At 42.4% G+C, this 24,614-nt stretch overlaps 2 protein-coding genes across 8 annotated transcripts in view; both read right to left on the bottom strand.

The window, feature by feature from the left end:
• The window catches only part of LOC104914652 (platelet glycoprotein Ib alpha chain-like), a 3,583-nt gene extending 2,040 nt beyond the window's left edge, over positions 1-1,543 (bottom strand). Inside the window, 1 exon segment of the mRNA XM_010724810.1 lies at positions 1,475-1,543. Coding sequence (XP_010723112.1) covers positions 1,475-1,543 — 69 coding nt within the window.
• A 788-nt stretch (positions 1,544-2,331) lies between these two features.
• RANBP3 (RAN binding protein 3) overlaps positions 2,332-24,614 on the bottom strand; it is a 40,913-nt gene continuing 18,630 nt past the window's right edge. For 2 of the 7 annotated variants that reach the window (XM_031557104.1, XM_019609983.2), the window contains 15 exons: positions 22,921-22,957; positions 22,755-22,841; positions 17,067-17,138; positions 15,852-15,917; positions 14,394-14,486; positions 13,152-13,255; positions 11,026-11,145; positions 10,332-10,435; positions 8,301-8,379; positions 7,372-7,474; positions 6,702-6,826; positions 5,977-6,097; positions 5,216-5,358; positions 4,561-4,741; positions 2,332-3,967 (listed from right to left, as the gene is read on the bottom strand). In XM_031557104.1, the coding sequence (XP_031412964.1) occupies positions 3,924-3,967; positions 4,561-4,741; positions 5,216-5,358; positions 5,977-6,097; positions 6,702-6,826; positions 7,372-7,474; positions 8,301-8,379; positions 10,332-10,435; positions 11,026-11,145; positions 13,152-13,255; positions 14,394-14,486; positions 15,852-15,917; positions 17,067-17,138; positions 22,755-22,841; positions 22,921-22,957 (1,479 nt within the window). In that variant the 3' untranslated portion in view covers positions 2,332-3,923. The remainder of the gene's footprint in view (positions 3,968-4,560; positions 4,742-5,215; positions 5,359-5,976; positions 6,098-6,701; positions 6,827-7,371; positions 7,475-8,300; positions 8,380-10,331; positions 10,436-11,025; positions 11,146-13,151; positions 13,256-14,393; positions 14,487-15,851; positions 15,918-17,066; positions 17,139-22,754; positions 22,842-22,920; positions 22,958-24,614) is intronic. The other 5 variants (XM_031557099.1, XM_031557100.1, XM_031557101.1 and 2 more) reach the window with 5 other exon arrangements.

The raw sequence follows: 24,614 nt of genomic DNA, 5'->3' as shown, positions 1-24,614 counted from the left end.
CTGGATTCTGCGCATGGCCTCAGCTGGCTGGTGGTGTCAAAGGGCTCCTTCTTTCTGACTTCCAGGCAAGCAGGGGATGGCTCTGCTGGACTGCAAGGCAGCTTTAGCACTGCTGGGAGAATCATCGAATCATAGAACTGCTCGGGTTGGAAAAGACCTTCAAGATCATTAAGTCCAAACACAACCATACTACCCTAACTCTTAGAACCCGTCGCTAAAGAGAAGCCACGGCACAGAGCGGGCAAGGAGATGAGAGGCAGAGGAAGGAGCTGGGCTTTGCAGCTCTTCCTGCTTTCAGTTCCTTCAGCCAAGCTATCTCTGCCTCCCAGGCCCACAGAGCAGTTCAGGGCTCAGGACATGGGGTCACACAGAAGCTCCAAGGGCAGATGTTGACTAGGATGGTTTTTGCATTGGTTCTCCATTCTGTGGATGCAGGGACTCTCCTCAACATCTTTTCTGTGCTGGCGCTTTGGAGCAGAGCACAATGGAATCTCACAGAGTGGAGCAGAGGGGGAGAACCACCTCCCTCAATTTGCTAACTGTAATTTCTTTATCAAACTCTCACCCACCCCAGCTTAGGCAGTCCAACATGCATTTGGATGCTTTCTTTTGGTAGCACCTAGAAACGCCTTTTCCATCCTTGCATCTTCCCAACAACCACAAATGAGCATTTCCCCTCACCAGGACCCCTGTAGCTCCCCTGCAGCCCCCACAGCCCCTCTAGAAGCCCCTCAGACCCAGAGCTTCCCTAGCTCACAGAGTTCCACAGCTCCAACAGCACATTGTATCCCCAGACCCTCCCCCTCTATTTCTTCCCTAGGACCCCTATAATCTCTGCTGGGACACACCAGGAGCTTACAGATCCCCCCAATCTCTGACAGGACCCCCATAATCCTTCCAGAACCCCCGGAGCCCACCTGGGGCACCGCCTGATCCCCATCTCCCCCTCATGTACAATTGTGTGCTGCTGGAGAGCAGCACATAACAGGAGAAAGCGTAGGGCAAGATGTGGGGCAAAGGGACACGGGGGAATGTTGGTGGGGATGTGGGGACACAGCCTGCAGAACTGGAACACTGCACAGGAGAAGCCAATGTGTGAGGTGATGGTGGGACTTGGGAGGACCTGGGGCCTGGATTGGGTTGAAAATAGGGGATGTGGAGCAGTGTTGAACTGCATTTATTGATTTCTTCCTGCAAGGGGATGGGGATCTCTGTGGCCCAAAGGTTAGACCTAATGCAAAATAACCCTACATGACCCATTACCCAAGATGACCTCATATAACCTTGTGTGACCCACAACCCCAGCTGACTCAGCAACTCTGTGACCCCTGCTCCCATGTCACCCTGGCCCTATAATGCAACGTGACCCAGAACCCCATGGCACCATGAACCTGTATGACTATGTAACCCCACAACTCTGTGACCCTGCTTGACCCACATCCCAATGTCCTGACCTCATGTGGGGTAAAGCAACCTCTCCGAGGTGTGGGTCTTCCTCATAGCACCCCACATAAGCCACGAGGTCCATGACCTCCATGACCATGGGGGTCAGAGCTATGGAGCAGGGTGTATAGGGGCAGTTAGAGGGGACTTCTGGGGCAGCTATGGGGCATGTGTACCCAATCATGGCAGCTGTCACCTCACAAGCACTTGGAAATTGCTGAGTCAGAGGAAGCCATAAGAGGTTATGGGGCAGTTAAAGGACACCAACAGGATGCATGGGGCATGATCCATGGGGCAGAGACATGGCAGACCCACATCTGCAGCTGGTGGTGGAACCACTGCTGACCATGGCTGCTACAGGGGGGCTCTGGAGCGGCTATAGGGCAGATGTACATGGAGGAGGAACTGATGTACCCCCACCCAGAGCTGATGGTGAAACTGCCACTGATCCAGGGAACCCCAAAGTCCCCCCAGATCCTGTACAACCAGACCACAGTGCAACTGGGGATCTAAACCTCCCTCCCCAAGTTACACCCATACCCCATGCTATACCTTCAGCTCAGCCCTTGACTGAGGCTGTGTTCTGCAGGCCCTGAGGGGTGCTAGATGTTCTGTCCATGGGGCTACAGGGTCTCAGTGTGGAACTGGAAGGTACAGATCCCTAACTGCACCATGATGAGGCTGTACAGGATCTGTGGGGCAATATGGGTACCAAAGACTACGGGGCATTCTATGATCAGGAGCAGTTTAAGCACAAGCTCCATGTGGGGAACATCAGTCCAAACAAGTGCAGGTGTGCCCTCTAGCACCCTTATAACCTCTGCCATAGGTGTCCTTTAACTGCTCCATAAGCCTTTATGAGACCAAAGAACAAGGGGGAAAGCAGCACACAGTGAGAAGTCAGTTTAATGACATCTTGCATGACCAACACAGGTGAAGGTAATAAGCATTGCTGAGACAGGGACTGCAGAGACATAAGACCCATCCTCAAACCTGTAATGTGTTTGGAGAAAGGAAAGCAACCATTTCCTACACTCCAGGGAGAAGAACGGCCACCCAACTCGGCTGTGTGAAGAAGCACTGTGACCACATGTGAGTTCCACCTACAGCAGGAGCACCTTGTAATTACACACAGGGAGACACGTTCTGGCTTTTATTGGGGTGGAACAGAACACAACATCCTTCAGCCCAAACTGCTCAAAGCCAGCAATGTCACCTTATTCTTCATGCTGCAAGACTTCAGGAAACAGGATAGGGGCAGGAAGGGTTAAAAGTTAATTTTCTATTAAGGCTGTTAATTCAGCAAGATCATTAAAAATGTACTCGGCTCAAAGCAGGAATAGTTGCGTTGACCTCAGTCAGATGGTTCACATGTAGTTCAGTCAGGCAAGTGCTTACATGGCTTGTTGAATCAAGCCATTCAATGAGAGCTGCTTTGCAATGGGTTCATTTTAATGGCTGAGCAAGCTCATCACATGAGCCTTGCTGGTTCTCCAGAGGGCTAACAGCTGTTTGCTCATCCACCTTTCTGCAGGTGCCACCTGGATGCCTCCCTACACTTTGTTGCAGCCAAAGAAACAGAATTTGCTAAGAAAAACCTGTATGCAACATCTATGATATAGAGTGGCTTAGCTCTCCCTTAAATAGTAACAGAAAAGAACAGTACAAAACAATGGTTTCACGTTCTCAACACACAAGAGCATCTTATTGAAAAAACTAAAATAAAATATAAACGTTATCACCACAATATAAACCCCCCAAATAATGATGAAATGGGAAGAAAGAAGAGTTAGCAAAATGTCCTGTGAACTTCAGAGTCTCTTATTAACAACGTTAAACGAAAAAAGAAAAGCTTCTCTGGTGAATCCCAATGCGATGTCTCTGTTTACAGGGCAGGGAACGGTGCTGCCCACCACCTACCTCAGGATTCAGCATAACATCAGCTGCCCCATCTGCTGTCCTAAAGGAGCACGAAACCAGGAGGGCAGTTCGTGGGTGCAGGGATGTGGTCTCCCTGTGTGTGGCAGAGACTCTGATGGAAGAAACTGGGGTTAAAAAAGCCAAATTCCTGTTGGAACCACGTCAGAAAGTTCCATCTCGGAGGCCTGCAAAACATGAACTACTGAAGAAACAGTCACAAGGTCCCAATGAAAAGCCGTGACAAGCTGTAATGTGCCATCTCAATTACAAGGAAGAGGGGAAGTGTTTGGTTTTGTTTGTGTTTGTTTTTTTTTGGCTCATCAATATGATGAGCTTTCTCACATCCCAAACCACATTCAGGTAGTTTCCAAGTCTGTTTTGTGTGAGTGTGGAATCTACTGATCCAGACCAAGAAACCAAACCAACAGAACGGGGATGCACAGTTCTTAAGTCCTGGAGCCTTCAACACTGCCTGAAACAAGAGCTGGCCTGGGGGGGTCCAGAGAGATGCCTGCAAGATGGTGTTCGTAGCAGCCTTGCAAGCAGGGGGCTCACGTCTGCTATGTGCTGCTGGCGTTCTGCCCGTCACGCTCATCGCTGGGACCTGAAACAGACAGGAGCTGAGTCACACACTCTGCTTCTTGACTCAAACTAAAGACCCCACTGGAGACACCTACGATGTCTCAGAGTTCGCATTTCACTGACAGATGAAAACATCAGTTTCCCTCCCCTCAGTTCACATTTCTTCTGCTGATTAAGTTCCACCCACTGCAGAACTTCGTGCTCTTGACCAATCTGGCTTTGGAATCTCAGCAGCATCAGAGCCCACAAGTTTCATTTCCAGCCTCTTCAAGTCCACACGCTGCTTTCTTTTTTTCCCCTTCGTACCCAAACCTGTTTTATAATTGTTTCTCCTGCAGTGAACCAGGATGAAGTTCTGATCTTGGAAAAAAAAAATTAAGATATGTACTGAGCCATAGGAAGACAAAGTACAGATGGCCCAAAGTCAGGAGAAAGAAGCTTTTCTCAAACTGCTAAGCAATGCCTCTTTAAATTATGGCCTCTTTGCATACTATGCAAACAGCTACACTCTTCCCACTTCTTTTTCGGAACCTCCTGCTTTGCACAGAGCACTGCACTCAGCAGTCAGTACTGATGTTTGCTTTTGGTTGTTAATGGCGTGCCTCCCTTGCTTACCACTTCCCACTGATCCTGAAGGTGCAAGGACATCATCATCGCTGTCCTCCTCATTTGATTGCGTTACTTCTGGCTCTGGTGCCACATTCTTGACCTCTTGCTCTTGTTCCACTCTGCTCCGTAACGCCAAGATCCGGTGGTGCAGTGCAGCATACAGCTGCCCTGTGTCCTTAGAGCTCGCCTGGGGTTTTCAATATTCAGCAACAAGAAAAGAGATGCAAGGAATTACAACAGATTAAAACATTTAATGCACCACAGCAATGCACCACCTACTTCAGTTTTGTCACGTGGCTTTCTCACCTTTTCTTCTTTTACTCTCTAAAGCTTATGGTCACTGCACAGCTTCAAGGAGCTATTTTAGAGCTGTCAGACAAGGTATTCTGTGATCATTATCTATTTGAAAGAACTTCCTTCTGCATATAATGAAGCTCAGTTTTCACCACATCAGTGAATTCCTCACCGTAACTGCTATCACCACCACCCCCAGTTAGCTTTAACTCAGTGAGATGGTTAGCTTATTTCATAACATTGCTCCCACACAGCCCAACCTGTGACATTTATCACCTCTGCATCTGCAAAAATGTTACTTCAACTGCAATACAGCCAATGCCTATTTGAGTAGGGATACCATGGTGTAAATGACAACTGTACTCACTGATATAAGAAAGACTTTAACCCCCTGGTCCTCTGTATCCATGGCGGTGATCCGGATGCTCTTCTCACTGGCTTTGTCAATCTGCATCTGAGCCCAGAGCTTGGTGTTTAGGATTAACCTGAGGCTCCCCTGAGTCCTCATCACTAAAGCAAACACATGAGATGGTGTAGGTGTCAAAAGACAACTGGGAGCTCAGCGCAGCCAAAATGGCTTTTTTATGGAGAGGGGCTGTGGCAGAACACTGAAGCCTCACACAGAGGCTATCAAGGGAATCTCATCATGACTGCTGACATGGATGTAGGATACTGAAGATTACTGGGCTAAATACCTATAAACATGCCCTAAATCTAATACACGAATACATCAAAGTTCAGTGGTCAGATCTGAGCTGAGGATCTCAGGCTAGTGCACATTCCTACCAGCCCAAACCACCAAGCACCAGTCAGAAAGACACACTGGCATCTGGTCCCGAAGAGCAGAAAGCTCACATCTGAAGATTGCCATGAATTTCTAGTCAAATATTCAGGTTCAGAAGTAGAGCTCAATTTTAGGGGAAAAAAGCAAGCAGAACACATTTGTTACAATAGGAAGATACTTTCTTATATTCTCTTGGACTAAATGGTCATAAGGAAGAGAAAAGGTCCAAATTGCACTTTGAGTTGGTGTGGCTAAAACAAAGTGGATGCTACTGTGTGTCATGGAAGCATCCTATGAAACAATACAGCTCTCACCCAGCAACTCATTTCCCTGGTTTCTCTTACCCAGTCGAGACTGTAACGTCCCATCATCTGTTGAAGCCATGTCATTGAGTCTCAGAAGCCCTCGACCTCTTTCCACCCAAGACTGAGAGTTTTTATCAAATACAAACAGCTTGCACTGAATCTGTAACAGAAAACACCTCCGTGGCACAGTGGTTGATTGAAGCAGTGTTATATTTCATTGTATTCAGAAATCTAGTTGGTCAAAAACAATCCAGTTTCACTCTGCGATTTTGAACTGCATGTAAACACGTCATCGTGTCTTTCATAATAATAGATCCCTCAAATTATGAGGATATAGTTAGGTTTTTATGAAGGTAGATATTCTTAATGAATGCCTGCACTCAAAATCAAAAAGCAAGAATGACATTCAGATAGGGCGCAAGTTTCCACCACTCCCTTCTTGCCCTGCTCCCATCTTGCTATTACATGTTATATCTTGGTCTGAGAAAACAGATGCATTCTTGTACAAAGCAACCATAACAAGCTGAACTGACATGCAGAAGTGTGCTTAAGATTTGCCAGGATTGTCCAAATGCTGAAATTCATTTGGAAAGAGGAAATGAAGAAAGAACTGAGTAAGGATCCAATAGTAAATATCTCAAACCTGCACTGTAACATCTGAAAGCACATTAGGGATGGAGAAGGTGGCTGAGAAGTTGGGAATGGGGTGGTGTGCATTCCCTGGATGCTCACAAGCTCAGAGATCCTCTGCATTAGTTTCTTACCTGTAAAACATTACTTTCTGCTTCCTCCCCAGTAATCACTTCCACCTTTGCTAACAAACACTTCCTTGCTGTTGCTTTTGTATAGGCTGCAGCAGACTCGGCCAGGGATTCTGAAATATTATTAGCTGAACAACATTTTGAAAGTTTATTTGGAGAACAATACATTATACAGTGCTTCTAAAGGTCTCCAGGTACACCAGAATTCAGAGAAGAAAAAAAAAATCACAGAAGATGGCAACAGAACTGCAAGGAGCCCCAGAATGCTGGATTCCAGCAAACTGTCCTCTGCTCCAGCACCACATTTGGTGCACCTACACAACGTGCGTCTGACTTGTGTCCAACTACCAGAACTACAATAGGGTTTTGTTAAAAATAGTTTGCCACAGTTCTGCTACACTGTGTAGGGCCAAAGTATCTGCTCTACTCATGCTTACTGCTTTCACTGCTGAATAGTCACATTGCTGCAGAAAATCCATGAAAGACAGCACAGCCTGCATAGGTTAAATATTTAAGACAAGACAGTTCATAGCATCCAGCACATCAATCCCCACCCCAAAAGGCTCTATCTTTGGTTAGATTCAACAATAAAAGCAATATTCACTTTTTTTAAACAAAGTAATAGGATACCGAGGCTTAACTACCATTCCTAAAACACTGCTTTGGTTTTTACCTTTCTCTGGTGTGGCTTCCTGAGAAGATGATTCAGACCCAGACTCCGTAGCAGCATTCTCCTTATTACTCTCTGTGCTGCCTTCATTTGATTTTGGTGGACTCTATCACAAAAAAAAACAAGAGGAAAGCATACACTGATTTTTAGCTTTGCAGAACAAGACTAGTGGTGATTTACCAGCAGATGACACTACTGTTTATAAACCACATAAAAGGAGAATCCCAATGACACTGCTTTCACATTAAGAGCTGCCCCAGGCCAAGGAATTGGACAGAGCCTGACCTAGCAAACAACTCAAATCATTTTCTCCTGAACTGAAACCAAATTTCAGCTCTTAATTTGAGGTTCTGTTCAAAGAAAGCAAATCCATTTCAGCTACAGTTCTACTTGAGACAGTGAGCTCACCTCCCCGCTCAGTGGTGAGGCAGTTATGAATGCAGTGTGAAGTGCTTTCCTTTTGCTACAGCACAACAGTGAAACAAATGGAAAACAGCAAGGCACTACAAATTACACCTGGGGTCTGTAAACAGTTGAGCAAAGAATTGCTGCTGGATTTGGAATCCCATCCTTTGGGGAGTCATGTAACTGAATTTGTTCATTTGGAGGAGAGCAACATCATCAGGTGTTTATACTGAAGAAGCCATTGCAAAGAAGCAAGCTGTCCCATTTTTAAACTGCTTGGATTTGAGAACCATATGCACCACGGAGAAGATGGGACATCTCCCTACACTGGTGCTGATGGCAAGGAAATCGTGGACAGCACTGCAGCTGCAGACAGCAGCTCATGACAACACCCCCAGATTTCACTCAGTTACCTACACAGCACTCCAGCGAGAGGTGCAATTAAAAGTTCCCATGTTTCCTGAGTGAGAACCCATAGCAGAAGCTGCACAGAAGATGGCAATGGTTCACAAGCAGTGGATACTCACTAGGACTCGCTCACTCATGTTCTGTCCAAAAACAAACTTGTTGCTTGATGCATCTGCACTGTTTGTAGAATTCTCTATACTGGAAGGGAAAAAAAAAGTTTCTGTAAGTCTGTAAAATGTGTTTAGTGATAAAATTCCTCAGAAAACGAGCAGAGCAAACTCCAACTACATGTTCTCACGTCAATTTTCAGAGAGCCAGGGGAGGAGCTGAAACAGAGACCTGCAGAGTCACAGCCAGAGCAGAGGCAGTAGGGATGAATAATGCCTTTCATCAGATGAGCTGCAATATTACAGCTTTCCTGAGAAGCCAAACCATCAAGTAGCAGCTGCTACATCTCCTTGGAATAAGCAACCTCCCCCATGTGACATTTTTATCAGCAGACTTCAATTGTTTGAAAAGGGCAAAGGTTTCTTTTTTCCAAAAAAATCACTAACTGCTTCTTATGTGTTGTCTGACTGCCCTCATGACTTGCCATCTGAAGTAGGTTTAATTGGAATAGGCTTTGGTTTCAAAACTTTATTGGCTTAAAAAAAAAAAAAGGCAAGCTCAGAAGCATGTTTCTGGCAACTGACTTACTATGAGTAAATCCTCCCCAATGAAGACTGAATCAAGATATGGCAGTGGATGTTATGTAGGTTGAAAGATATAGATAGATGAAGCCCATACATTAGGTGTCTCCAATTTAAAAATGTTTCTGGACAAACACTGGTTCAGCATATAGCCGCTCTGATTTTCTCTGCCCAGTGCATCCTGTGAAACCTCAAGCAGGACTAAGACTGCAAAACAAACTCTTCACACCTGCTTTGCATTGAAGCTCACATAAGAGAACAACAGAATCTTAAAAACTCAAAGTAGAGGCAAGGCAGGCACACACACCAATGTTTTCATAATTACTCCATGGCATCAAACAATCTGCATCTTAAGTGCTCCACTTCTCTGCTGCTGAGGAAACCATCACATACTGGGTCCTTCCTTGACTTTCCAAGTAATTACTTGAACTGATAATGCTGTAAAAGAAAAAATTCTGTCCTTTGTAACACTACTATTCTTTTACACTACTAAGCCAACACTGTCACAAAGCAAAACACCAACATCAAAGTGTTTTTTTTTTTATCCCAAGTGCAGACTGTCAATTCAGAGCTTATTGGTGCATACGTAAAATCTGCATCGCTTTCTCATGGCTGCCTCAGCTCATGCATATCTCCACCAAATCTCTTTTGACACAATGACTTCTTGGGTCTCTCAAAGACCTTCTGCTTAGTTGTAAGGACCCTCTGTATTACTCTTCAGAGCTCAGCATCATGAACAAACCACTTCTCTTTGAACTCTTCTCTCCCTTATCACTCACAGAGATGCAACCATTCTAAGTCACTCTTTGGCAACCCGGGTACCTGCAGAGATCGCAGAGCATCAGCAAACACCACACCCTGACAAAACAACACTTCTCCTTTTGATATATCTGCCATCTATGTGTATACAGACAGAGCAACTGACAGCAGTATGACCTATAACATTTCAGGCATAGCAAGAAGGCTCTCTTAAGTTATTACTTAAGTAACGCAGGCACACATCACAGTGTCATGTCTGTCATGCCTGAGCACTTTAGCAATGGCTCGAAGTTTGTTGCACACTCTTAGGAAACTCCATGCCACTGATCAGTACTTTTTAAAGTACTTCAAGGGAATAAACAAAGCTCTACATTTGCCATTATACTGTAAGGTCTTGGGAAAAGGTGGCTCAATAAACCAAAACTGTTCTGAAAGAATCTTCCAATGGTAGATTTAATTGTAGAAATGAGTAGGAAGAAAACAAGTGCCTCTCACAAGTAGAGGCACCCAAAGTGCACAGATGAGATCATGTTATGAACACATCTATTTTAGAGAAGGAGTTGATCGTGATTACACAGAACAGCAACAGAAATTATAGACAAAAATAATTCAGAAAAAAAATCTGAGGTTTACTACCCCCTTTATTCAGAAGCCTGGTTTCCATTGGCCTGGTTATAAGCCCCGCATGCAGTGTAGTCTCACCTGGAACTGATGTACTGTAGGAAATAGTTTGTTGCAGAAGGGGTGTCTGATGTTGGAAGGCCAGCATTCTGCACATCAGCAGTTTCATCGCTGTCATCTCCCAGCTACAAAAATAATATCTGTTAGGACAGCTTTAACTACAAATCCCAGAATTTTCACCTCTTCACTTCCCCTCAGGAAAGACCTCTTCCACAGAGACTTCCTACCATAAAGTAAGACTGTGTCCCAGTAGTATTTTCCTTCTATTATGCTAGGAAACCTGCATAAACTTGTATTACACAGAGGTACAAACAATCCAACCCAAGTACTCTGTGCTCAGGTTTGAACTCATACTGCCCCAATTTTCTTTCCTTACCTTTTCTGTGAAATCTTGGTTGTACTGGAGTGCCTTAGCAGCACACTGCAACTTCATTATGACCCAAAAGGTATGAGAAAATACTATATTGCACTGATCTTCAGATTTATGCACTAGATGTTTTTATTTACAGCAGTAATATATTTATTAAGTAACTGGAAGACCAGTTTTACCGAACAGCCAAGCTGCACACACAGCTGCTGGCTTCACACACATGCAGTGTTGAAACCACCATCCATTAACTAACTGAAACTTCACAGTGTGCCTACAAATGACTGGCTCCACTGTGTTTTATCCTCACTTAAATACATCAACTCAATCAAGTTGAGCTGTACTTACCTTAACTCTATCTCTTAAGTTTTGTCCAAAGACAAAGGCTTGCTGTGCATTTAGTTCTGCCTTGTCACCGCTGTCATCATCTGAAGTACTGTTGGACTCTTTCTTCTGACATTCTCCAGCCTAAGGAAAGAAATTGAAAGCCTTAGCCTGATTAATGATTAAGACCATTCTCTTTAAGCAAAACAAAGAACGTTGTAATATGGCAAGTCACAGTCATTTGCCATAACAAGCCAGTCACATCTTCAGAGCTACAATGCAAGCTTTACATTTGAAAAAAAAACAGAAACAAAAACTGGTTTTATTCAGAGAATCTTTTTCAAGGAATCATACAATTAAGACATTCACAGTTAAGGAATCTCTAAACACCATTTGGTCCAAAACTGCGCTCAAAGGAGTATCAACTTCAAAGTCATCCTCTGGTGATTGTCTAGGATGTTGTACAGTCAAGTTTAAATACAAATCTAAGGATGGCAGAAGCCAGTTTCCATGTCTGAATGACCTGCTCTACTACGCAATTGGAACCTCCGTTCCTGTTACATCTCAATTTTTATTTTTTATTTTTTAATGGGCACTTCCAAGTCTCATTCTGTTTTGCTAAAACCTCACACTACATAGCTGAGAAAATTTCCCTCTTAGTCTTCTTTTACCCAGGCAAAACACAGCCACCTTTTTCACCATCGGATACATCTCAGCCACTAAACACTTGGGTGGTTTGTAAGCATCTTGCTCATAGCAGCATCCCCTAATACACATGGTACTCCTGATACAGCCCACTGAGCAGCAAGGAGAAAGGAACAATCACTTTCCTTCACCTAATAACTACAGTCTGAGTGAAGCAGCCCAGCACATTCTTTGTCAGAAAGAATGCACCACTCATTCATATTTCACTTGTCATTGTTTCATAGGATGTTATGGTTCTTGAACCTTTTGTAGCATTGAGAGCCTTTTATTTGCACCACAGAACTGCATGGGAATCACCTCCTCCCTCTCCTCCCACTTTCCAACCCTAAGCTCTAAAGCTTTTGGTTTACATTAGAAGACCCAACAATATTCATGCATAAAGTTCAACAAATGCTCCAGCTGGCACTGTCATAAAAATAGGAAGTTTGAGCATGTCTTGGTGAAAGCAAGTATAGCTATATGGAAACGATTAAAAGGGATTAAAGCTGATCCTCTGGAGAAAATGCCCGGGGAAGAGTCTTGCTGGGGAACCTGTTTTCATGGATGGGAGATCTTCCCTCTTCTCTTCCCCTTCTCCAAAATAAATGCCACTAACCTTAAAGTTTGTTATCAACATGATTCACTAATAAGCTCTGCACATATTAACTTGTCTCAGCATCACTGTGCAACAACCAGACCTCTAAGCCTTTGTCTGTACAGCTGCTTTGTATCCAGTCTTTTGTCTTTACGATACATGAGTCCAACCCACCTAGATGAAGGACTTTGTATTTTTTCCACTTTTGATTGATTTTCCCTGGTCTAGTTTTCCTGCCTGCTGAGATTTCTCTGAACAGCCCTATATTCCAACACACTGACCATTTTTCCCCACCCTACAATTGACTGGCATCCAAAAACTTGATAAGATTCACTCCACCTTGCCAAGTTTTTTGCACAAACATGAGATAGTGCCAACCTCTGTATAAACCCTAAAGGAACCCCTCTGGCATCAGCTATTCAATAGATTTTGAACCAGACTCATACCCTTGAAGCTCAGTGGTTCAGCCACCCTCCATCCACTTTTAATTCCACCCAATAAGTACATGTCCTGGTCTGGTTTTAAAGATAATGCTGGCAAAGATCTATAAGAGACCTCACTAAAGCCAGGAAAACAAAACAGAAAAGCAAACAAATATTACTCTCTGCAGAGCCTGGACGACTATTAAAACCATTCTGGTTTGTCTACAGTATTTGAATTCATCAAGTTTTTGCTACAGTTCTTGATTTAGCAAATAAGAAAAGCCACAGTGTACTACTGGGTCAGTGCAAAACCTACTATTACTCCTGAAGTACATAATACAGATAAGTAGGGAATCACTGATGGACCTGCACTCACATTAACAGATTTTATTCAGAGAATACTGAAGTTCTGACAAATTGAGTGTCCTTTAAATCCTTCTCCAACTCACCTTGTCTTCTGTGTCAGAGCTTTTCAGTGTTGCATTACTTAGTGATTCTGATGTTGCTGCAGAATCTGGTGGGATATTTACACCATTGGTCCCACTGCTCAGAACTGCAATAAGAAACAAGAAGTTGACATTCATTTTCTAGACATTTAGAGAATCCTACAGGAGGTAACAGTTCTCTTAGCAAATGACATTGTTTTCTTTTTTTTTTTTAATACAGGAAACACAGCAATGACAACTACACAATTCCCACAGTATTTTTCGAACGACAGGTTTGTGATGCAGAGGCACAAGGACAGCAATTCAGCAACTCTTTGCAGCAACAAAATTCCAAATACATCAAACAGGTCAGCAGAACGTTACAGTCTGTAGAAATACTGCACAGGCTTCAATGCATACAACTGCAAGCAAGCTCCTTCAAATTTAGTACTTGAGGGCTCCTCTTTGGGCTAATCTAGCGACATACGCAATGAACTCCTACTGTAAATCTGTACTCCAGTATTTGAGTCCGCTGTAGAATCCAGCCCATGCCAACAGACAAGCTAGAAATGTTTGGTTCAACATCATATTCAGCAGCAGCTGAGGTTACTCCTGTTTCAGGTTAGGTAAATTTCCAAATAACAGAAAGCAGAAGAGCCACAGAAGCATAAGAGTTTAAGAGACGTGGATTTCAAACAACTCTGATTTAACTTTCAGTTTCCAATCATGCCTAGTTCTGTTAGCTATATTGCTTTCCATAATACATCAAACAATCAACATGAGCAAGCTAACAATGCAAAGTGCAACTCAGAGCCACTGCTTCAGAAAGTTTCTCAGTCTGGTAGCATCTGCTAGTGATGCAGGTGTTTCACATCACTTTGCAGCTAGTGCAGATCTACGATGGAAGCAGTAGCTTATTATGTGATGGTTGATGCTGTCACTTGAGACTGCAAATCCATACTCCAGGTTGTTTAATTTCAATTAAAAGCAATGGACTACAAAGTCCAGGGCCTGGTAATGCCAGATTGTCATCCACACAAAAACTGAAGGCTTGCTCATGTTATCTTTTATGTAACACAGACACACTTAACATGTAAGATGCTTCTTTTCAGAACGGAGAAACAGAAAAACAAAGGCAGCTGCTGAACAAAATCAGAGTGCTGCACAAAAAATAGTATTTCTGCTCTTCCTCTGTTGCACATTTCTAGCTTGTCTGTTGGCATGGGCAGGATTCTACAGCGGACTCAAAGCAAAAGCATTATTTACCCATCTGTGAGAAAGCTTTTGGCTGTGGTGCCTGTAGGACTGCAGGACGGAGCACACTTCGCTGCTGTTCCTTCGGTTTCTGGCTTGGGAGACCTGCAAGTGGAAAAGGTTTTTTCAAGAGCTATGAAGAGTTGTAGAGAAGATGACATTGTTTTCAACTTCGAGTGCTTCCAACAAAACATGTAATGGAACTTCAGGAAGATTTCACCTCCTTCTTTCCCATGCCTCATCCCATCCTGAAAAAAGAGTCAGTCTTACCCGGAGAAGGTAACCCCTTTCCTTCTGGCCACTGGACATATTCTCTAGCTCACCCAGGAAAGTATACAAGGAGAGTTTATGATATTAACTCAGAAACAGAAGTTGAAAATGTAATAGAAAGAAACCAATCTTATCTATTCACCAAGTATTAATCAGCTCCATTTTCCAAGTCTCCCATCTTCCCTCTAATTAAGCCATTTCCAGGTTAACTTCTTCATTCTTCATATGATAAGCACATATGGACAGCACAATAAATATGCATGTTATTTCTTTTAACAACCTTTTCAGGCTGAGTTAACTTGGCCTCTCCAGTTTGCTGTAGGAAGACAAAGGGCTCTACAACTCTTTAATTCAGCTCTGATTAAAAACAAAAGGCACCTGACATAAAACAGCCTAAAAGAAATTCTAACATCAACTCCAGAAGGCTATGGCAAATCCAAAAGATTCAGATTTCTTTGATGATAAAAAAAAAGACAAAAACCAAGAAAATAAAAATGAAGCCTTAATCCATTAGGATGCTGTGACAAAAAGCTACCCATAAAACTCACTTTAATATTTGTAACTAGTTTGTTCTGGGCCTCCCATCCCAAAGTTTGTGACAATGGATACTATCTTATGACCAAGCATTCATATCAGCTTTTTACAAGAACACAAATTTGATTTGATCTATATATTTTAACTTACTACATTTCCTGAGAACATGTACATTCCAAATACATTACAAATATTTACTTCCATTACCAACATCAGTTTTCTTTCTTTGAATTCCCATAAGCTGTAGCATTTATGTCCTTCCTATACTAGCAGGATCTATGTTAGCAAAGGTGAAGCTCAGAGTAAAACAGCACAGCAGAACAGCTGTCATAAGAAAGCCACAACTGTACTATATTCAAAAAGCAGAGAGAGGAAAGGAGGGGGCAGACACACTAACAGCTAGGAATCATCTCAGCACACTCCTGAAGCAAACCTTTTGTTCCAGTTTGAATCTAAAGGAACCAAGCTCACGCAGCCAAGGACTACTGTGGGCCAAAGCACAGTGAGCAGAGGCATTTCAGAAGTGCACGACTGATCCAAGTCAAAGCTCTGATGTGCCTATGCATACATTCTGCCAATTACGTGCGTCTGAAAATTCCAGAGTACATTAAAAATGCTGGAATTACTACTGTTTCATTTTACTTCTGAAGGAAACATTGAACTTACCTGCACTAGGAGCTTGACCATGAATAAGGATTGGTGGTTTTAGCCGGAATCCACTGCTCTTCTCCTCTAGAAGCAAAACACAGAATTATAGAGACAGCTGTAAAATACAGTAGGTATAACCTACTTTAAGACAGCCACAAAGTGCTCCTGCTGTTCCCATTGTAACAAGCCACAAGCTTTATAAATACCCAAAGCAAAGTCATAACGAGATTTCCAAACAAGATCCCTTCCTCCAGGTGAAGCTGATATTCCCAGTGATCATCACAGCAGGCATACATTAAGAAAAGAGATGTTCAATTGTTCAAAATTAGTTTTCAGGTGAAACACAGAACAGCATTTTCACAAGAGAAATAAAATCTGTATTAGGAGGAATTCTAAGTGAGAATCATACTACAAAAAGAATGACAATCATCAAAAGCATGACAAAGGAACAGGCACAAACTGTTAAATATCACTAGCTAAGTAAAAATTGTTTCATTAATTCCATATAATTGCATTAGCTGCCACCTTATGCTTTCCTAATGTGAAGGTGAAAAATTCCTATGGTTGTACTTACAAAGCTAAGGATTTAGACAAAATAACCATGGAAATACCTGCTTTTCAAAAAAAAATCTTAAGCCCCCAACTACTACAAAATCAATTTCCCCAAAAACCTGAAAGATATGATCATTAAATTAAATGCTATCTTGGAGGGGGGGGAGCAGCTGCACTCAGAATAAGACTACCATCTCTGTATCCTAATGCAACTTCATTATCCTCACACCCATTAAGTACCAGATGAAAACAGTGGCACCAATACAACAAGCTGATGGAACAAGTGTGATCAACAAAATAAGCAGCAGTATGAACACCAGGTTCAGAAGTTGTGATTCAACATAATCACAGCCATTGGCTGTGGATGATTTGAATTTGCCATCAAAGAAAAAGAACCTTGGGTCAAAAAATGACACATCCCTGAAGTTTTTATCTTGAGGTTAACAGATGGGAATAGAATCACGTTGCACTCCATCACTCCCAAAGCATTTATGAGTTTTGATATTTGTTATTAACTCTGACAAGCATGAGAAAAAGCAATGAAGAAAGAAAAGGTTGAAGACCAGAAGCACCACTTCCATGCTCCTAGCTACGGCCTGGGTTCAGAAGTGTCAGAGTATTTCGAACTGTGATACTCAGCATTCTGCTGAGGAAAAATGAGGGAAAAGCACGGAAACTCACCCGGCTCTGAGTCAGAATTGCCTGCAGAAGGTTCACAGAAGCTTGATGGCATAAAGACATTGTTCTTTGTTACTGTTGTCAAGTAAAAAGAAAAATAAAGAGAAGCTGGGTATGTCATTCTTGATTATAAGCTCCTTTTCCAAATACTGAGATTGCAAACCGAACAGTTTTTCTGATCATTTGCTTTACTTAGTTATGTTTTTAATTTGTTTTGTTTCTTTCTACACTAGAATAGTATTACAGCCACAAAAATAGGCAGTTCCTCACAGCTTAGTTTCTCCTGAAAAAGTAATTGCAAACTTCACTGCCAGGAGGGAAGACAGTGTTCCTAGTTTGAATTCTATCCTGAATTACAAATTAAAAGAGACAGAACGTGAAATACAACTACACACGATACTTCAGAAGGACTGTCAGCTATATTTGCAATATCTGATAAATAGTGGAAACTACCACCTAGGCTCTTCAAAAGGCTTAAGACTGACAGTATAGTGATCACAAACAGTAGATACCTAACACTAACTAACAGATTGACAACCCTCTTCATTAACCCAATCTACTTGAGCCCTTAGTTCACAGGCAGCTCAGAAGATCCCCCAAGAATAACTGCACATCTAGTAGGAAATGCACTCATACCAGCTGTAAATAACTGGTCAGATGCATCCGAAGTCACAGATTTCAAAAGGTTCATTTCTGAGATAATCTGAGATGTGAAAGAAGTAACAGCCAACTGCTGAAGTGGATCTCAAAGACCTGCTACCACTGCACAACCTACAGGGCCTGGAAACAGAATCAAAGCTGGTAATCCATGAGTGGAGAGATGGAGAGATGATTTCCAAGTCATGAGTACTGTGTCTCCCCATGTCTCATACAGGCCCTCTCCAGAAGCAAATGGGAAAACCACCTGATTAACTGGGACGTGAAGGATGAGGTACTCAGGCTTCACTGACTCACTCTTCACCAGTTATGTATTCAAGCCACATTGCCCAGGCCACAGAAGGCAAAGGCATGGACTGGAAGAACAAAGAACTGTTAGACAAAATCAAATTTGAGACCATCCAAGTAAGCTGAGGATACACAGGTCTGTGGGACCTGATGAGATGCACCCAAGGGTCCGTAGGTAACTGACAGATGAAGTAGGTGAGCCCATCTCTATTCTTTTTGAGAAGTTGCGGCAGTCCAGGGAAGTCCCCAATGATTGGGAAAGGGGAAACATAACCCTTGCTTTTAGAAAGGTAAAAAAGGAAGTCTTGGAAAACTACTTGCCTGCGTCCACAAGATCACAGAATCATAGAATGGCCTGGGTTGAAAAAGACCTCAAAAGACCATCTATTTCCAACCCCCTGCTACGTGCAGGGTCACCAACCAGCAGACCAGGCTGCCCAGAGCCACATCCAGCCTGGCCTTGAATGCCTCCAGGGATGGGGCATCCACAGCCTCCTTCTTGAGTATCACAACCCTCTGTGTGGAAAAAGTTCCTCTAAATATTAAATATTTAACCTAAACCTCCCCATCTTCATTTAAAACCATTCCCCCTTGTTCTATCACTATCCACCCTCATAAACAGTCATACCCACTCATGTTTATATGCTCCCTTCAATGAGGTCTCTCTAGAGCCTTCCCTTCTCCAAGCTAAACAATCCCAGTTCCCTCTACTTTTCTTCAAAGGAGAGCTGCTCCAGCCCTCTGATCATCTTAATGGCCCTCCTCTGGACCTGCTCCAAGAGTTCCAAGTGGTGAAGCAGATTCTCCTTCCATGTTAAGGCACACAAAATAACATGACTGATGACAACCAACTTGGCCACCACAATCGGTGGCAATTTGCCCTCAGAGACGCTAACAATTGGGCCACAGTACTGATGGATAAGGCAAGAGCAAGAGACATCATCTACCTGGACTTGTGCAAAGCATGTTACACAACATCTTGGTCTCTGAAGCAGAAAGATATGGCCTAGATAGATGGGCCACTTGGCAGATAAGGAACTGGCTGGATGGTTGGTCCAGAGAGACCTCACAGTGGCCTTCCAGGACCTAAAGAGGCCTGCAGGAAAGCTGGGTGGAACTCTTTGTCAGCTTTGTCATCTTTGTCATGACAGAACAAGAGGCAATGGTTTTAAGGTTTAGATTAGGTATTAGGAAGAAATTATTTACTCAGAGCTTGGTGAGGTGCTGGGCCAGGCTACCCAGAGAAGGTGAGGATGCCCCACCCTTGGAGATGCTCACGGTCAGGTTAGATGAGGCTTTGGGCAACCTAATCTAGTGGAAGTCGTCCCTGTCATGGCAGCGAAGTGGGAACTTTACAGGTCCCTTCCACTCAGATCTTGTACGATTATGTGATCCTCCAAATCAAGGCAGAAGAAACTTGGATATACTGAATGCAGTATGCCTTAGAAAAGAGAAGAGTATGCAAGCAAGCTCTTAGAGAGCCTCTACACACCAGATGTAAAATTGCCATCTACAGAAAATAACGGTTTCCTGAAAAAGAGTAATGGCATTTCACCAGGATGCACAACAGCAGTTTCAAAGGCTGGATAGGTTGTTTATATCAACTCCTCCCCAGCTATTTGGGGGCATGCCTTTACAAGGCAGCATACACAGATTTCCATGCACATGTTTACAGTGGCATATTTTTAAAGTTGGGACACTTCCCACCATTTCTTAAACTCCTTGAATCACAGGCACTAGTAGCACAACAGCAAGGTTCAGAGCACTTGAATAAAATCTTTCTGCACTGCTGTTCTGTTTTGTCTGGACTGACAAGAAAAATCAACAGTCTATGAAAGAAATTTATCTGTCACAGCTGTAGAACAATATATTGCCCAGACACAGCCTGGACTTGCATGTTAAGTTTCAAGTTAGAGTCAGCCATCACTTTACTTACAGCTGTCCAGCCTTCTGACTTGCCTGGGCCTTGCTGAGTGAAGAGAGACTGCCTTTAGTGGTACGTGTAGGAGGCATCACTTTTGGAGCACTATATTATTTCCATGGACATGACAGACTTTGCAGATACTGAGATACATTCTGCTAGAGCACATGCTTTAATAACTTCCAAATACTTATTATTGGCTACATCTTCCAATTAGGATCTTTTTAGAGTTTATGCCTTTTACTTGAGCTGGTCAATCAGTGCTCCTAGGTGACTCAGCACAAAAATACAACAATTGCAATGTAGAGTGGCATCTCTTCAAAAGAGAGGCATGAGAGGCAAGTTGTCACCTCACAAGACAAGAAAGACTCTTCAGTTGACAACAGAGGACAAGCTGATTTTTATTTACTTACAAATAAGGGGATGGAAATGATAATTCTAAAACTGAGATCCCAAGGGCTAATCAGCTAGACAAACACTCATCTGAGCAGCAAGTCTCATCAGGATACCCCACCTGGTTAAACAAAGCATCTATACAAGCAACGAGCAACACCTAAACTTACTGCAGAGGCAAGTTGCTGCATTCCTGCTTCTGCAATACACAAAATAACCACTACAGAGCAAACACGTGCTTTTGAGACACATACTGAAGATTTGCTGCGAGTCTGAGGACCACAGCCTCTCACTGATGAGTTGCAACTAAGAAGCCGTAAGTCATCTCAAGTGTTTTCATAACAGGATGCAGCAGGATGCCTACCCACCTTCACAAGCATTTTTCCATGAAGGAGACCAAGCTGAAGACCATTGCTAGGTGGCTACTGGGGTCAAAATGAAAATTAAAATCAAGCCTTACCTCCTAAGCAGCACGAGACAGTTCAGAGAAGATAAGGAATTACACAGCTATGAAGCAACTCCTATGCAATGGTCAGGCATGAGACTGAGCTTCACACAATAAAGCAAAATATTGGGGCAATAAAATCACCCTCAAAAAAAAACAAACAAACAATGAATCTCATATTACACCAACAGCATCTCAGCATCATAGTAGCAGCTACTTTTAACCTACAACTAAAAATGCATAAAAGAATAACTATGTAAAAGGCATTAAAGAGTTTTCACTATCAAAGTACGAAAGCAGCCTACTTTTTCATAGTGAGCAGTACACTTACAAATGCTTCTGAGTATTTATCACTACAGAAGTAGAGACTTGGGAGGGATGAGAAGAATCACAACAAGCTCCAAGCAGCAAACAAGGGAGATGAACTTTTAAGTTGTATTCTGAGCAACACAATGAAATGAGGTTGCCTTCATAGCCAGAGGAGGAGGAGGCAGAACACACAGGCAGCAGATTCTGGAAGCCAGACAGAAGGAAATAGCACCTTTGAAGCTTTCTACAGTTAGAACATGACCTGAGCTGTGTTATACAAATCAAGTCATGAAAGAATAGAAAACCACATACATTAGAAGAGAACAAGAGAATCAAATAGGGAAGAAAGGAACAGTCTGAGAGCACCTGGCAAGCAGATGCTGAGAAGAAATGCAGAACTCTTGGAATATCCAGAATTCAACCACACAAAGAAACTGTCTTCCTCCACTTCTTAAAAAATGTTGTCATTACATAAAATGAGATTTAGAGATTAGAGTCTCAACAGATAAGGAAAAGGCATTATAGAGTAAAAGAAGTGGTAATGATGATATGGAAGCTAGGATTATAAAGCCCAATAAGTAACAAAGATCCTCAAGAGCTATACACAATCTGTTCTTCTCACAGAAGATCCACAGACAATGAGAACTATTTGTTGTTTCTGTGCAGTGTTCTTTTATTAAGAATGATGAGAAAATGTAGCAGACACACTAGGTCATTGCAAAGTACTCAATTAAAGGCAGTGCACCTTGAAAACAGCTCAACTGCACACCAGAAAAACCTACACCTCAAGAAGAAATTGTTCCTGTGATAGCACTGATGATACAACATGAGAATTCTCTAGTGCAGAACCTAACAGCAACTATATTTAAAACTCTATAGCCACATATATCTTCACAATTAAAAGACAGAAGCAATTACTTCCATACCTTTTAATCATACTGAACATGCTGTAGGTTGGAGGGATTATTTTTAATATTCTCTCTTCCACTGTTTTCCCAATCTACTTTCTCAGCCCAGATGGACAATGAAGGACTCAAGTCCCCAGGTCTGCCTTAAGCACCACAGTACCTCAGTTTGAATAATCCTCAGTTGGACATTTTTTGTGAAGAGAGAAGGCATAAATCTGAGAATAAATCTGTTTTTTGTGGGTGAACACAAGTGCCACACGAGACCACTCTGTTGTATACAAACTAGAAGAATTTATCTGTGCCCTTCACAGTGATCTGCATCTCTTGCACGCGCTGGGTGAGAACACTGCTGAAATGCACTGAATTCTCTCCACTTGAGGAGGAATAGAAGAAAAGGAACTGATGAAGGGAATTCAAGCACAAGCTGAGATTAAATTTTGCCTGGCAGCACAGAAACTAAGGAAAATAGAGCATTTATGTCAATTCTAAGAGATGATTTTATCATGACAAGGCAAAAAGATTCTTCCATTGAACAACATAACATTAGAAGCTCAAACAGGTGCATTGTATAAACACATACAAGTTTGTGCATCAAAACCCTTAGGGCTTGATTGAATTTGCTATCACAGACTATAGGGAAGTCAGCATGTGGCTGCTGTGGTCATTCAAGGTAAAGCAAAGCAGGCAGCAATAAGACTGCTGGAGTGACTCGGAGAAACAGAAATAGGAAACCCACCTGATACAGCAGTACAGTAATAATTAACATTTACCTGACTGAGAAGGAGGGAACTGTGTTAAGGATGAAGTTCTCTCACGCTTCACAGGCGGACAGTAGTTCCCATCCTCTCGATCAGATTCTGCAGAAAAAACACAAAATTATTTTTGGGATTCTATACATCCATCAGCATTTCTTAAATTTACAATCAAATTTCTTACCATCTCCATCTTCTGGACTCGACCCATCTGCTGATCTCTGAAATCAGATGACAGGGACAATAAATCAGACAGTGAACATTTCAGTCTTTTGGGGGATACACAGAAATGCTTTAACCAAGGACTTTCTTTACTGTCAATCACATAAATTCAAGGAAAAAAAAACATTAATTCGCATATACACATGCTGAATTTCACCTAAGCACTACAAATAACAAAATATCCCATTTGCAAGAGATACCTAAAAGTTCCTAACCAAGCACTAATATTCTCAGCAGAGACTGTGCAGTGATTATCACACTTTTCTGTGTACTGAAAATGATAACTTTAAAGTCTGCTCGGCCAAACCCTCACCCTGAAGATGTTATTTAGGAGTTCGTTCCAAAGCACTTTTTTTTTTTATAATTAACATAACAGACATCAGTTCCTTCAACAAAACCAGTGTTGGAGAGACCTTCTTCAAAACACTCTGTGATGTTCTGACAGGAATTAGCAATGCACATTCCCACAGCACCAGAAGGAAAAGCAGGCAGCACCACAGGCTGGTATTTGGTACATTAGGTATTTGAAGAAAGTTTTCATATCTTCTGAAGATGCCTACATCACTTCTATTTGCCCAGCTCACATCACTTCCCTGTTCCCACAGAACTGCCCACAAGGAATTTCGTGTGCTGCAGGAGGTGACTGGAGCAGCACCACCGCCTTCTCACCACAACATCCTACATCCATCCACATACATTCACCCTTACCTATGCAACACAGCTTTCAGTTTCAAGATAACAGAAGAGCACAGGGACTTTACCAGTATCCCAGTCCCACATATTTGATATCTCAGTAAAGAATTAAAAGCTATTTACAGTTTTAGGAATACAGTTTCCCCATACCAACACTCATCTGTCAATCTAACACAGTAATACTGTGGTGATCCACACCACCCCCACATAACTCACCAAGCAGTCCACATTACTGAAATAAAGCTTTATTAGGCATACCTGTTGTCAATAAACACTAATTTCCTGAAAGATAAAGCTAAAGTGGAAAATCAATGACATCATCCATTTCAGCAATCAGTACTCAAAGTCAGAAAAAAGCTATTTTGTAAAGAAAGCACCACATACACCAATGTGCATCAAACTGCACATCTATATGTGCACAACTCCTCTAAAATCAACAAGTCTCTTCCCCCTGAATTCCAAAACCACCTAAAACTGTTTAATGATACACAAGCATCAGGAATATAGTATGCAATATTGCCCCAGAAGAAGTCGAACCACACAGCACAAGCTCCAAATTATCACATTAATTTAGCAGTTTATTAACTGATGCATGCACAAGTAGACATGCTGTCACTACATTTAGTGTAAAAGGAGATTCAATATCCCAAACCAATCCTGTAACCCCTGGCAGAGCAGCTGCTGTACAGATAACAGACTTCCCACTGTTTCATTATTCTTCCCCAGGGGTCTCAGCAATAGATCACTTGGTATGTTACCTCCCATCCTTATCAATGAACACCCTTAAAGCTGTCGATTACTGACTGGAAAATTAAGGGTTTGCTAATAACTCCAACCAGAAAAAAGAAACTAACAGATTTATATCTTTCACAGACTTCAGAATTTAAATATCAGGGAAGAAAAAATCCCAATCCTTTAGGCTGATCCCTGTGCACAGACAGTCCAAAGACCCTCAACACTGTT

Source organism: Meleagris gallopavo, chromosome 30 (assembly GCF_000146605.3).
Source record: "Meleagris gallopavo isolate NT-WF06-2002-E0010 breed Aviagen turkey brand Nicholas breeding stock chromosome 30, Turkey_5.1, whole genome shotgun sequence".
Classification (NCBI taxonomy): Eukaryota; Metazoa; Chordata; class Aves; order Galliformes; family Phasianidae; genus Meleagris; species Meleagris gallopavo.
The sequence above is the reverse complement of the archived record's forward strand: the minus strand, read 5'-3'. Positions and strand labels throughout refer to the sequence as shown.